The following is a 14810-nucleotide window of genomic DNA, read 5'->3' as shown; positions in this document are numbered from 1 at the left end:
CAATAAGGTGTTCTTGTTCGCCAATCAGACGTCCATTAAAACCGCCAAGGAAACATTTCAACAAATAGAAACAGACAGATGCTTTAAGCTGTGGATTTTATTGTTAAGAGTGGTCCAATAAATAGTTTCACACAGCCCGACCAATAAGAAATGCTTCAGAACTACTCAACCAATCAGTGCTTTTCTACATGTTACCAAACCGGTTTCTTATTTGATGCACACCCCTTACTGGAACAAGTTAGGATAAACACAGAGTGTGGGGTCAATTCTGGAGGACAGGAGTGAGTTTGGGCGACAATCACTGCAAGAGAATAGGTGTCATGACAAGTTATGGAGAAAACGTCCAAGCCCAAACATAAAAAACAAGTACAGTGACCGATGACATCTATATCCACGCACACTTCTGCAACACAAACGGCCACGCGCACTGGGGGAAATTGGACCAAAGTAACAAAATGGTTGAAATCCGAACCACCGGTTGGTTATCCTTCTGTAATGGTATTTACTAGTCATAAATGCAACCGCTAGTTTTAAGTTCACCTGTCGCCCCCTTGTGGGAACACTCGGACCTGCAATTATCTTAACCATCACGTGTATGTGATCCCAAAGCTCCGGCTCTTCCTCCTCCTCCTCCTCCTCGTCGTGGTGGTGGTGGTGGTCCCGGCGCCGCCTAGTGGGCGTGGGGCCGGCCGCGGCCCCGCCCCCGGCCGCCCCCCGGGGGTCCGTCCATGCTGCTGCGGGGGTTCTTGATGGTCTCGTCCACGGACAGGATGAGGCACGCGGCCTCGGAGGCGGCGGTGAGGGCGTTGATGCGCACGATGGAGGGCTCCCACACGCACGCCACGTAGTTGTCGGCGATGTCCTCGTTGTTGATGTCCACGCCGAACCACATGCCGCCCTGTGGAGGGGGAGGCGAGAGGGAGGGAGACGGGGACGGGAGAAGACAGCGAGAGGGAAGGAGGGAGGGAGAGAGGAACAGAGGAAGGAAGGCGGCGAGAAGAGACACAGAGACAGGACGGCAGAGTTAAACAGAGTCAAGAGCACCTCTCATCACCTTAAGGCTACCAATACCCCTTCAACCTCCCTTTAAATCATTCTTTGGCTTCAAAGAGCCGTGCAGACGGGCTCAGGGGAGCCAAGAGTTGGCGAGAGACGTGCCATCAGTCTGAACCATAACGGTCTATGATGCGTGTCGGAGTGTGTGTCCGTGTGTGTGTGTGTGTCTGTGTGTGTGTTCCCGCCCACCTGTGCGTGCTTGGCGCGCAGCTTGTTGAGGATGTTGGTGGCGTCGAAGCCGGCGTTGTCGCACAGCTGCCGGGGGATGATCTCCAGGGCCTTGGCGTAGGCGCCGATCAGCAGCTGCTGCTTGCCCGGGATGGTGCGGGAGTAGTCCCGCAGGTACTTGGACAGCTCCATCTCGATGGCGCCGCCGCCCGCCACGATGGAGTCGTTCTGTACGCACACAGAGAGAGGGGGAGGCCGAGGTGAGGTCAGGGAGACGCTCGAGGGATGTCCACAGGTAGGACGGTGGGTACTGGGACTCGAACCCGGAACCTTTCGCCTGGAAGTCGGAACTTTCTCGCCACTAACCTTCCCAAACATACGGTAGAAGCAGCTCAGTGTTTTCTTTATAGCGTATAAATCACTATAACTCATCTTGTGGTCATAGACCCATATTAGGTATATTCTTGCATTACTGCCCTGTACTCCGCGGATCATTTCATTCAACTCATCACTGAACCGATCCCGCCTGCTGACTAAACCCCCGGACCACTGAGCACACTAAAGTACTGTATGCTTCGGCTGGGCGATATTGCAAAAAATATTATCACGATTATTTTTTTGATATTGATCGATATTAATCACGATATATGATTGGATACTGCTGCAGCCTGAAGAAACTAGAGTGTTCATTAGTTAAACCAGACTTTTGTTTATAACCATATTTGTGATAAGGGAAAATCACATTTAAATATAAACATTTAACTTCACAAACGTGTTTTATCTGCTTCCAACAGAACAATATAAGGTAGCTTGCCTTGTAACCTATTGAAAATAATGTCAATAAAAAAAAATATTTTTTTCTTTCTTAATTTTAATATCGAGCATTTATGTCTAATGCGTATCGTCGTGAGTTTTATCGCGATTAATAATCGTAATCTTATTATTGCCCAGCCCTACTGTATGCTAGGCATCACAGTGGACCGAATGCACCCAGAGCCCCCCCTGCTGCGCGTGGCCTCCACCGACCTTGATGGCGCGCCTCACGATCATGATGGCGTCGTGGAGGGAGCGCTCCGTCTCCTCCATGAACTGCTCGGCGCCGCCGCGCAGCAGGATGGTGCACGTCTTGGCCTTGGGGCAGCCCTTGAAGAAGTTATACCTGCACAGGTGAGGAGAGAGACGGGAGGGGGGGGTCACCACCACATGGAGGCTCATGCTCACGCCCTCTCTGGTTCAGGGTTGTTCTAGGTGGAGCATGTGCGTGCGTGTTTGTGGGGGGGGGGGGGGGGTGGTCCTACCTCTCTCCTCCCACCTGGACCTCCTCGAACAGCTCACACTGGCCCAGGACGTTGTCTGTCATGGACCCCACGGAGGTCTGGATGGACCCACCGCAGGCCTGGAGGAAGAGGAAGGGTGAGAACCAGGAGGAAGAGGAGGGTGATGAGAACCCAGGAGGACGAGGAGGGTGATGAGAACCCAGGAGGACGAGGAGGGTGATGAGAACCCAGGAGGAAGAGGAGGGAGGGGTGAGAACCAGGAGGACGAGGAGGGTGATGAGAACCCAGGAGGAAGAGGAGGGAGGGGTGAGAACCAGGAGGAAGTGATGAGAACCCAGGAGGAAGAGGAGGGTGATGAGAACCCAGGAGGAAGAGGAGGAGGGAGGGGTGAGAACAGAGGAGGAAGAGGAGGGTGATGAGAACCCAGAAGGAAGATGAGGGAGGGGTGAGAACCAGGAGGAAGAGGAAGGAGTGATGAGAACCCGGAGGAGGAGGGTGATGACAACCCAGGAGGAAGAGGAGGGTGATGAGAACCCAGGAGGAAGAGGGAGTGATGAGAACAGGTCCGTCCTCACCATCATGGTCCTCTTGAGGTCCTCCTCCTGCACGCGCCCGGCGCAGAACAGGTCTCTGTCGGCGAAGTACTGTGTGGCCACGTCTCCGATGGGCAGCTTGGACAGCACCACCTTGGCCCCGGACTTGCAGATCTTATCCAGCTTGTCGTACAAGATGTTCCACTCGGCGTCCACGATGGCCTGGTATTCCTGGGGGAGGGATGACAAGGAGGGCTCTTAATGGACCGGCACCACTAGCATCCTTCACCTAGCGGCCTGCTATTCCTGGGGGAGACCGATCACACGCTCTTCAGAACCAAGATGGCCGCTGTGAGAATGAGTCCCATGGGGGGGGGGGGGGGGGGTGGCGGGAGAGAGAGAGGTGGGGGCAGCTAAACGAGTGCATTGCTGTTGAAGAAGTGACCCCCCCGGGGAAACATCAACAAAAGACGCTGACTAGACTAGTATGGCAGTGAGTCCTAAACTCCAACCCTCCCTTGAACATCCCTGGTGTCCTGTGACTCATCCTCCCCCCCTCAAAAAGCCCCCGGGCTAGCTTCAGCCGGCTATGTCCGGGTCCTGGCTCACTGTGTGGCCTGGCCCACTGTGGGGGGGGACGACGACGACGACGACGACGTACCTCGACAGAGTTGACGCGGATCTCTGCGTTCTCCTTCTCGGCCTTGAGCTCCAGCTCCACGTTGAGCAGGGCGATCTTGGGGTTGTCGTAGCGCTTGGGCTGCATCTCGAAGCCGGCGTAGGAGAAGGTCTTCTTGAAGGCCACGCCGTCCACCAGCTGGGACTCCTGTAGCACGTCACGGACAACCCACCGTCACAAATCACCTTCTTAAATATCGTAAACGTCTTAGGGATAATCACAGTTAACCGTTGACACTTTTCAGTTGGACATTACATGTTTAAATCGAGTCCCTCGTTCTGTTGTTTCTGCTGCCTTTACACGTGCAATAAATTACAACCAACAAATTCAAGCTAATCACCTATTAGTGTGAGTCACTTATAGGCAGCACTTATGTCTGAGACCACTCCAGGCTATCCTCAATGAGCCTCTGGAGAGCGTCCCGATCTCTGAGTTCATGTTCAGCTTCTCTCTGCGAAATGCTAGGACCGATGAGCCTTCAAGGAGGGACTTTGAGTCCATAACCAATAAGGAGAACTACGGTCTACCCAATTAATAATAATAAAAAAAGAATGGGGTAAAGAGCAGCATTCAAAGCTTTCTTTGAATCCCCGGACGACAGAATAAGGTTCAAGATGACCAGAATGTTGTCGTTACTTCCAACCGACAAGAGTTGTGTAGAGTGCCACTCTGATTGGCTGAGGTTTTTGGACCAATGCAAGGCCGCGACCATATTTGGCAAAACATTTCCGCCCGGCCGTGGCCAGACGGACCCTCATTGTGAGCCGTGAACATAAAGGACGGCTGCACGTGGCGGCTCCTAACGAAACGGGCGTGAGGAAGAGGACAGAGCTGTGCTACGGACCTCCAGAGCGCCTCCCTGAACCTTCTTGATGCCGATCATCTTGAGGGGCAGCAGCTCGTCCAGGGACATGACGGCGTCTACCACCATCTCCGAGAAGAAGCCCTTCTGGCCGGCGATCAGCTTGGAGTTGAGCGCCGTGGAGGCGCACTTCACCAGCAGCTCCCTCATCTCCCTGGTGGACAGAAGGAAACGTTAGTCTCCCAATGGTACTGCACATAAAACGCTCCGACGTTAAAAGCATCAACGTCAGAGCATCCCTGTTGGACATCGCCAGATCTCCTTCCCCTCTTCCGTGAAAGGGTTAATGCTTCATGCAATGAGGGACACACCGGTCCGATGCAGGATAACAGGATCAGGCTGATCTAACAATGTCACTGTGGCAGGAGTCCATGCACAGCTCTGATACTAGTTATTCTTCCTCACCCAACTTTCCTCTCAGTGCTTAATCCTAGCCGCTATTCAGCTGACACTGATTATACTATAGTCCTCGTCTTCGCTAGACTTTACTCAAATAAGGTTATGTGGCACAAAAGGCTGACATCTTGTATTCACTTAAAAATTAGCAAAGTATCAATGGGATATCGGATTGGTTCTCGGAAGGGAACGATACAAAGATGTTGTGAATCGGTAATAAAAGCATGCACCCCTTGGTGCCCGAAGGTTTTCAAACAAACGCATTGCACCAGACGCCCAGTACACAGAGTACATCACAACAACGTTTCAAAATAAAAGCTCTCACTTTTTGTCGCCCTTCTTGACGGGGACGGAGATCTCGTTGATCTTCTTGACGGCGAGGTGCGTGGCGGTGCGGAACGCGCGGATGATGGTCTGAGGGTGGAGGCCCTCCTCCACGTACGGCTTCAGCTGCCTCAGGAACTCGGCGGCCAGCAGGGTGACGGAGGTGGTGCCGTCGCCCACCTGGAGGGTCAAGGTAAGGAAGAGGCCGGGAGGTCAGACGAGGATCATGGCGGCGGAGTCATTTCCTGTTCTGGGCTTCACCGTCACAAGAGTTATCCTAGATTAGGGCTTTGACTTTTGCCCAAAAATCATATTCGAATATTTATTAATAATATTTTGACCATTACATGCCTTCAGTAAGACCTGGATTGGGCTTCGCAAGGTTTGTTTACCGCGTTGCTATGGTTACCGGTCTTGCTGTCTATTAGGGTTCTAATAAATCGCTGTCTAATCAATAGTGCATTCACTGCCTCTTCCGTGGTCACTACAATATTATGAATGGACTAAGTCGGGTTCTATGACGGCTTTCCCTCTTGGCCGTCCCATAACAGGTTTGAATATTAAGGGCTGCCTGATATTCGTTCGAATTTTGATTTATTTTTTGATATTCGAATAACGAAGTTCGGAGTCAAAGCCCTATCCTAGACACGAAGCCTCTGGAACGCTTCAAACAGACCGCGAGATCTCCAAAGAAAGTAAGCATGGGATTGAAGTTCTCTGCACTTCAAATTAAGCTGGATGAAGCCTATTCGTTTTAACATCTTATAATCGTAATATTATTTTACAACACAAATATGGCTGATAGACCGGTGAATTGCCGTGTCAGCTCATCAGGTACAGGGCAGCTGATTCAAATAAAACCCTGAACCATCTCTTTAGCATCTGAGAACCAGAGTCTCTCAGGACGCTGCCACGCCCTGGTCCGAGACCGTGCGCCAGCCCCCCCCCCCCCTCACCTCAGCATCCTGGGAGCGGGCGATGTCCACCAGGGTCTTGGCGGCTGGGTGGACCACGTCCAGGAGCTTCAGGATGGTGGCACCGTCGTTGGAGATGGTGGCCTTACCTTTAGAAATAGTCACAGATCACACACACACTCGTTACCAACACAGACCCTCTCTCCGTGAATCTGCAGTTTGATTAACCCTGCCGCTTGGAGTTTGCCGTGTATAGTAAATATACAAGGCAAGGGATTTTGAAAAACTCCTTCCATATGAATTGCTTTTAATGAACACACCGACTCATTATGCAAATCCAGCAAGTTAAAATATGTCCACTATAAATTATAAAAAAAACATAATAAAGTGGTTAAGTGTTGGGTGATTGTATTTGGTGCAGACGGTTTGGAATTATTATTCTCTGTTAGGGCTTTGACCCCGAACTTCGTTATTCAAATATAATTCGAATATCAAAAAATAAATCAAAATTTGAACGAATATCAGGCAGCCCTTAATATTCGAACCCGTTATGAGCAGGCCAAGAGGGAGAGACGTCGGAGAACCCGACGCAGTCTATTCATAATAATGTAATGACCACGGAAGAGGCAGTGAATGAAGTATTGATTAGACAGCGATTTATTAGAAACCTAATAAACCGTTGGAACAGCAAGACCGGTAACCATAGCAAAAACAAACCAAGCCCAAACCAGGTCTTTCTGAAGGCATTTAATGGTCAAAATATTATTAATAAATATTCGAATATTAACATTGATAAACAAACAAACTTTGAATATGATTTCTGGGCAAAAGTCAAAGCCCTATTCTCTGCTCACCTCTGCCATCGACCATCAGCTTGTCCATCCCCCTGGGTCCCAAGGTGGTCCTCACAGCCTCTGCAATGACCTGTCTCACACCATGGTCACAAGACAGGCGTCAAGGGGCAACAGAAGAATACAATTAAAAACAGAAGTTATTCAAGTGATTTGGTTCAAATAGGGCCTTCATCACGTTACATGCAAAGTTACACAGAACCCTTAAACGATACAATACTGCATAATATGTAAAACTTTGAGAATATGAATAGACTAGGACGACTCTGACCTGGCAGGCATTGATGTTGCTGACGAGCTGGGGGACACCTTGGGAGGTGTCGGTCCCCTCCTTCAACAGGATAACTGGTGTATTATGCTGAGGGAGCAAGGTGGAGTGATGGACAATTAGGGAAAGACAGGATTTATAGTCGATAATTTAAATCCAGGGCGAACAGACGAGACGTCATTCATTGCGGAACTGATGCACACTGGTGCGGCATCGCTTTGTCTTGTACTTGAGGTTATTTCTCCCTAATGCTGACCACGGGTTGACCAAGTTAATCATCATTCCGAGAAGTGGTTACTGTCAAGTAATATATTCCAATTTCAAAACACGTTATTTGGACGGCGGTTATTAACATGACAGCATCATAACCAGCCCCTAGTTTTGTGTTTACATGGAGATCATAGTGGACTGATCGCTACTTCTGCTTTCTGTATTAGACGGAGGTCTCAAACCAGCAATATTTATCGATACGACATTGAAAAAGTTTGTATTTAATCCTCTTAGGAACAATGGTTGCATGCTAGCCGGTCCCTTCATTGTGGACCCAAAAGTATACGCCCATTGACACAGGGGGATGCTACGCAGCTACCTAGCATCAGTGTCCTTTTTCTATCTCATCTATCCAATTTTCACAAAAATATTGACGACAAATGAAGCTCAACAGTTGCCATGAGATAGATATGCAATCCGGTTAAGTACGATGTAGAATTAGGGGCAGGATGCATGCAGATTTTTATTTGGCAAACAGGGCATGAATGCTAAGTCACTCACCATCATCTTTGCAGTTCCTTCGAGAAGCTTTCCCCGGCTTCCAATCCCACAATGCTTTTCGAAAAGAGCTGGGTACCCGCCTTTTCCGGTCGCAAGTGTCTGTCTGCCGGAAGTCGTTTCTTTACCTAAAATAGTCATGTTTATGAAGACATATTGCGCTGTAAGAACAAGACATTGGCATATTTGTGCATATATGTACATATATACAAAAAGTTTATTTCTGTATTTTCCTAATTTCGACAAAAATAACTATACTACTACGGAACCTGGGCGGTCGTACTGTGCTAATATGGTACTCCACCGCCCCCATCTGGGCGTAGAGAGGCACTGCTTCTATTCCCTTGCTATCCTGCACTAAATTATTTTGATGCATTGGCATGGTCGATTTAGTTATCAATATATGTGATTAATCATCTGTGTATCAATCAAGCCCTTTGTCTATGCATCTATCTATTTATCGGGAGTATAGATGTCAATTTATGTGGGCCTCTCTGAGTATCTTTCCAGCTGTCCAACTATTTATTATCTATCTAGTTCTGTTTTACGACCAGCTCAGGAACATGACCAAAAAGGGGAGTTCCAACAGAAACAGCGTTCAACTGATATTTATTGTCATTCTCAAATGTCCTCAAAAGAACCAAAACAAAACCAATAACATTGATGAATGGATGTGGGTCATCAGAGGTGAAGCAATGTGTGTGTGTGTGTGTGTGTGTGTGTGTGTGTGTGTGTGTGTGTGTGTGTGTGTGTGTGTGTGTGTGTGTGTGTGTGTGTGTGTGTGTGTGTGTGTGTGTGTGTGTGTGTGTGTGTGTGTGTGTGTGTGTGTGTGTGTGCGGCGTTGATGGCGTATGCATGTTGAGGTGAAGCCAAACTACCCACAGTCCTGAATGGAGATAACCCAGAACAAACAGTAGCACAACCCAACAGAGGAGCGCCTGAGAGGGAGAATGATAACAAGCAGAACATAGATAGACTTTACCACAGGCGCGCCAAGTAAACTGATGATCCCGCCTCTCTCTGCCTATTGGCCAAGCCATGAGGTCAGGTGGGCAACAGGCAGAGAGGGGAAGAGATTGTCCCATGGTCTGTTCATCTATTTGTCGGCCGAAGTGTCTATTTAGCAACGTTTATTTAGCACTTTGTAAAGGAAAGCTATATTTCAATGTAGAACACATACTTTCAAATTAAAGTCTGATGCTAGAAAGGCTTGCATTGCGGCTTTGCTTGTGGGGGGGTTGTAGACGTGAGAGTAAAGGCCTAAATACTATATAGGGACATGGATATGCTTCCGTGCCTTGTACAAATGGGTTTACCCTGCTAAAATGACTTGGTCAAATGACTTGAATGGATATAATTGAATACAAAAAGATAACGTGCATATGAGAAGTTTGTGTGATGATTATTTCACTAAAAGGATGTAGGCCTAATTGTATATTTATTACATGAATCTGATTTGATGCAATATCAACAAAGTAAAAGTCTAAATTCAAGCAGCCCACCCTTTTGAACAGTGTTTCAACCAATCAGAGGCCCAGAAAAATCTGAATTGGATAAAAAACTAAAATGATCAAAAATCTTTCAGAGGCTCCTTAAGAAAGGTCTCTTGGTTGAGGGACTCTCACCCACTCAAGCAAGGCTTCAAGGAACAATGTTGACCCACTGTTGAGGATGCGGTCATCAACACATTTAAAAAAGCCAGATTCTTTGTTAAGCACAAAGTTGTCTATAGGTTCATTGGTTCAATCTATTGAAACACTGAATCACAATCAATTAGTCTAATTATGAAAAGCTTTTTAATACAATAATACATTGTATTTTGGTGATGCTTACCTTCAAACTATAGCTCAGTGGTTTTCAATCTGTTGGTCAGGACCCATAAGTGGTCCAAGTGGGTCACAGAGCCAACAATAAACATTTATTAAAAAATATAAACCAGATTTTAAAATATATATATGCATGCATGCCTACAAGTCGTGTTCATTTCATTTGATAGGATAATACAAACAACATTTTGCATACAAATATTTCCATTACTAGAAAACAGTAATTTATATTAAAATATACTGAGCCAGCCACTGAGAAGTACAGAAACATTATTATATCAGTTCCAACGAAATAGCTTGTCAGCTGGTGCTTCGGTTCCTTGACCACTAGGTGGCGTCATATTAAAACATTGCTTGGATAAAGAGGAAAGAATATGTGTAAAATTACACATCTGAGAGTGAAATGCTGTTAAACAATCATTTAAAATAGTCAATCGAGAATTATTTGTAGTTTGAGATGAGGTATCGATATAGAAATGCATAAAAATACTTATAATTTAGATGAGGAAGAACTTGTGATTTGGGTTATTATGCGGTGAACCTTACTCTGGACCAACCTTACTGGAAACCTGGAGGCTATTTAAACATGTTTTACATTCATAAAGTGTATGCTTATGCTTTGTTTATTTACAGCTTTTCTTTCTCAAACAAGGAGCTGCCAATTTGCACAGGGGGTCTGTAGACGTCGAATCTACCTAGGTTCAATTGGCTGTTACACACTATTCAAGTTTACTCGTATGTCTACTAGGAGCCTGTGTACAGTCAAGCTTGGAACATATTCAGCATCGGACAGACAAACACAGAGACAACCTATTAAAGAGAGTTCCCTTCAGAAGGTTCTCTTTGTTGCTGAGCCCTCCAAAAGAACACATGTCATTTCTTTGGGGGTCCTAAACACACATCATCTGGCCTGGGAATGGGGCTGGTTATGTAAATTAACTTGACTGTTCTAGGTTTCCACATCAAACGTTTTAATAATGCGCTGTACTCCAAACACATCCTCCTTAAGGGGCAATCGTGTAACGTATTCCCTCTGCCTGGCTTCCTTCCTATTATTCAAACAGCTTCCCCCCTGGCCCCTGGAAAGATGTGATTCACAGACGACCGTATTATAATTCATCTCCCATTCATTTCAACCTAGTGAAAACGGCAATGGGAGTGAAGCTTTCCCCCTCGTTTTTTTTCTATTGTATAACATCCTGCTCACCGAGATGGAGCGGGCATGCTTGTTAGGCTTCCTCAGTCGAGCTCGACGTCAGACGTCGATACCGCTGGAAACGCCGGCCCGCACAAGTGAGCGTATCGCCTCGGACGCTCCAGTCCTCGTTGCTCAGATCCTCCTCTTCCTGTTGCTTCGGAACTCCCCACTTCCCGCCGCTCCTCAGTTGGACAGGAAGTCTATGGAGGCTCTGACGGTGCGGCTCGACATCACGTCCACCGCCGTCACCTTGATCTCCGTGTCCCCGAACTGCATGGTGGCCCGGATCTCCCGCCTCTCCGCCGCCGCCGCCGCCCCTGCCCCAAGCCCCGCCCCCAGCCCCGCCCCCGCCACGGCAGCCCCCGCGGCTCCTGGCGGCGGCGGGGCGGGGGCCTCCGGGAGGTCGAGGGTGATCGTGCCGCACTTCCTCACGCCGGCGTCGGAGATGTAGGTGACGTCGTCGGCGGCGCTGCAGTAGACGTTGATGATGATCTTGCGCTGGCCGGCGCGCGCCGGCGTGTAGCTCCGCCCCACCACCTCGCCCAGCGCCACCGACTGGTCCACCGCCACGAAGCGGTCCAGCACGTCCGTGCACCACTCGCGGCCGTCCTTCACCAGCAGCTTGTGGCGGGGGTGGCGCCCGTCCACGAAGCGGTTCAGCACGCCCACGCCGTAGCTGAGCGGGCAGCGGCGCACGCGCACCTGATGGGGGGGGGGGGGGGGGGGGGGGGTGATGATCCCCTCGGGGTTAATGATGATTCTGAAGTGGCAGTGGCTCCCGGTGCTAACTGCCTATTTTATCGGAAGGTTCCGACATTTCGGATTTTGTGTGGTCTCAGCAATAACACACACATTCGTCAGCTTTGAGGTCAACGTCGTAAAATAAACATTGATGCTACACGTTAAAGGTGACACATTGTACAACCAGGTGTGAGTGTGATTAGCCGTTACAAGGCGCTTAGAAAATCGGCCTCTTCTGACATCACAAGTGGGCGTGTCCAACCAACCTACCCAGTGGACACGCCCACTTGTGACGTCAGAAGGGGCAGATCTTCAAAACTTGATTGTAACATCTAACCACACTCACACCTGGTGGTATAACACGTCACCTTTATTGTACATTTTCTGGAGGGTTCCGACACTACGGTAAGACGGGTCCCTCACCACGGTGGGGTCGAGTCCGAAGAGCACGGCGCCCTTCAGGATGGTCAGGCCCACGTCCTGAGGGATGATGATGCGGCAGGCGCGCCCCAGTGCATTCTGGACCGCCCGCTGCAGCATGGGCGACTCGGCGAACCCCCCGACCAGGAAGAGGAAGCGCACGCCGCGCACTTCGGGCTTCGCTATCAGCTCCTCTATAGGGGGAGGTGGGGGGGGGGGGGGGGAGGTCAAAGGTCAAAGTATGGCCAGTTGGTTCTATTTGGTTTAAATCGTTTTTTATGTACTGTTCAAGTTTCTCCGTCAAACGATAGATCGTTAACAGATGGTTCGTTATATAGATGGATAAATCGACACTCAGACACACAGATTGATAATTATATCTTAAGTTGGTATCACAAGAACAATGTTTGTTTGCGTGTTGGATAACGTGGCAGTCGATGTTACATCTATTAAAGCTTTTGCAGGATAACAAGGGCATGGAGGATGGACTGTTTCGAAGCGAAGGTTGGAACATGTTCAGCTAGACAGGCACCGAGACAACCTATTCAAGGGATTTTCCTTCAGAATATTTTCTTTGTTGCTGAGACCTCCAAAATAACACGTGTAATTTCTTTGGGGGTCGTAAACACAAATGCCGCTTTTCCACTGCATGGTACCAGCTCGACACGACTCGACTCGACTCGACTCAGCTCGCCTTTTTTGCGTTTCCACCGCGATCTAGTACCTCAAGTGGCTGCTTTTTCTAGTACCGCCTCGCTCTAGGTTCCAAGCGGCTGAGCCGATGCTAAAAGGTGACGTCGGCAGACGGCCGGCCACTGATAGGCCAGAGAGTGTGACGAAGTCACGAGAGCGACATGGCAACCATGCTGGTAACGATAGAACAGCCATAGTAGCGCCGCAGCCAACATATTCCACTTCTTCAACATGCCAGCTAATAATACGAACACGAATACCATCGCATCGATGTTCTCCATTGTTGTTATGTGGGTTCTGTCCATGTGTGGGTTACGTAGGTGTTGTTTGCGTCGCGTACAAAAATACGTCACGGCCCTTTCGCGCAGACGACCCCGCCCACGTCCCGGAGGTACTATTTGCGGTGGAAAAGCAACCGCGCTGCTACCGTGTCGAGTCGTGTCGAGTCGTGTCGTGTCGAGTCGAGCTACATGTGCGGTGGAAAAGCGGCAAAAGCGTCTGGTCTGGGAACGGGACTGGTTTGGTGAATCTGCTGGACCGTTCTAGGTTTCTACATCAAACGTTTAATAAAAAGTGGCATGAGGATAAAAAAGAGAAAAAATATGAGCAGTAGAATATATGTGTGCGTGTGTGTGTGCGTGTGTGTGTGCGTGTGTGTGCGTACATGTACGTCTGTGCATCTGTTTCTGTGTTCACGCGTGTGCGTGTGTGTATCTGTGTGTGTGCGTCTGTGTGTGTCTGTGTCTGTGTGTGTGTGTGTGTGTGTGTGTGTGTGTGTGTGTGTGTGTGTGTGTGTGTGTGTGTGTGTGTGTGTGTGTGTGTGTGTGTGTGTGTGTGTGTGTGTGCGTGCGTGCGTGCGTGCGTGCGTGCGTGCGTGCGTGCGTGCGTGCGTGCGTGCGTGCGTGTGTGTGTGTGTGTCTCTCACCGATGTGTCTGACGATCCCGCTGACGGTGGGCTGGAACAGCTCGTTCATGGCCTCCTGGGTCAGCCGCAGCATGCCCTGGGAGGACCACTTCACGATGTTCATGCTGACACACACACACACACACACACACACACACACACACACACACACAAACACAGTGAATTTGAAAAAAGGTCAACCATAGAAAGTTCTCAGACCCACACACACACAACCATACACGCCCACAAACACTCTTAGAACCACACACACAACCACACATGCACACACACCCTCTCCCCCACAGTGATTTTGGAAAAATGACAGAAAACCATAAAAAGTGAGTGTGTGTTGTTAATTTCCAAATGCAGTGAAGGATAAAAAAAACACGCACACACACAAACTCTCAGCCCCCCCCCCCCCCACACACACACACACACACACGCTCACACCCTCAGCCCCCCCCCCACACACACACACTCTCTTAGACCCCCCCCCCACACACACACACACACACACTCTCTTAGACCCCCCCCCCCACACACACACACACACGCTCACACTCTCAGCCCCCCCCCCACACACACACACTCTCTTAGACCCCCCCCCCCACACACACACACACACTCTCTTAGACCCACTTGCTCCTCCTCAGGGCCGCCTCCACGCTGTGGCCGCGCTGCGTCTTGTAGAAGTCCATGAAGGAGAAGGGCAGCGAGACGTTGAGCGCGTTGGGCCGGCCCGGCGCCGCCGAGCGCTTGCGGGACTCGAAGGCGATGGTGAGGTCCACCCAGGCCGCAGGCCGCCGCGCCTTGAAGCTCTGGATGAAGGCCTCGCCGAAGATCTGGCACAGCATGGCCTCGAAGGCCAGGTCCACGCCCACAGAGCCGTACGGGCCGCCTGGGGGGGGGGGGGGGGGGGGGGGGGGGGTGGA

At 49.6% G+C, this 14810-nt stretch overlaps 2 protein-coding genes across 2 annotated transcripts in view; both read right to left on the bottom strand.

Moving 5' to 3' along the window:
- Nucleotides 1–62: 62 nt before the first annotated feature.
- cct7 (chaperonin containing TCP1, subunit 7 (eta)) lies at nucleotides 63–8195 on the bottom strand. Its single transcript, XM_056575774.1, has 12 exons — nucleotides 8100–8195; nucleotides 7332–7418; nucleotides 7064–7133; nucleotides 6252–6358; nucleotides 5297–5475; nucleotides 4558–4729; nucleotides 3696–3860; nucleotides 3077–3265; nucleotides 2523–2620; nucleotides 2251–2383; nucleotides 1246–1452; nucleotides 63–898 (listed from the first exon to the last, which is right to left on the bottom strand). The coding sequence occupies exons 1-12, from the start codon at nucleotides 8103–8105 to the stop codon at nucleotides 671–673; spliced, it is 1641 nt and encodes a 546-aa protein (XP_056431749.1). The 5' UTR covers nucleotides 8106–8195; the 3' UTR covers nucleotides 63–670.
- A 501-nt stretch (nucleotides 8196–8696) lies between these two features.
- Nucleotides 8697–14810, bottom strand: part of LOC130370411 (heat shock 70 kDa protein 12B-like) — a 6375-nt gene continuing 261 nt past the window's right edge. Inside the window, exons 2-5 of the mRNA XM_056576168.1 lie at nucleotides 14518–14776; nucleotides 13900–14003; nucleotides 12285–12475; nucleotides 8697–11822 (exon numbers count right to left, since the gene is read on the bottom strand). Of these exons, the coding sequence (XP_056432143.1) occupies nucleotides 11304–11822; nucleotides 12285–12475; nucleotides 13900–14003; nucleotides 14518–14776 (1073 nt within the window). The 3' untranslated portion in view covers nucleotides 8697–11303. The remainder of the gene's footprint in view (nucleotides 11823–12284; nucleotides 12476–13899; nucleotides 14004–14517; nucleotides 14777–14810) is intronic.

Source organism: Gadus chalcogrammus, chromosome 17 (genome assembly GCF_026213295.1).
Source record: "Gadus chalcogrammus isolate NIFS_2021 chromosome 17, NIFS_Gcha_1.0, whole genome shotgun sequence".
Taxonomy (NCBI): domain Eukaryota; kingdom Metazoa; phylum Chordata; class Actinopteri; order Gadiformes; family Gadidae; genus Gadus; species Gadus chalcogrammus.
The sequence above is the reverse complement of the archived record's forward strand: the minus strand, read 5'-3'. Positions and strand labels throughout refer to the sequence as shown.

Excerpts from the sequence above, each read along its gene's own strand:
- cct7 (XM_056575774.1), bottom strand. Across the intron at positions 4,730-5,296 it reads GTCAAGAAGGGCGACAAAAA|GGAGATGAGGGAGCTGCTGG; the intron begins GTGAGAGCTTTT and ends TCTGTCCACCAG. Across the intron at positions 899-1,245 it reads TGCGCGCCAAGCACGCACAG|GGCGGCATGTGGTTCGGCGT; the intron begins GTGGGCGGGAAC and ends CCCCCTCCACAG.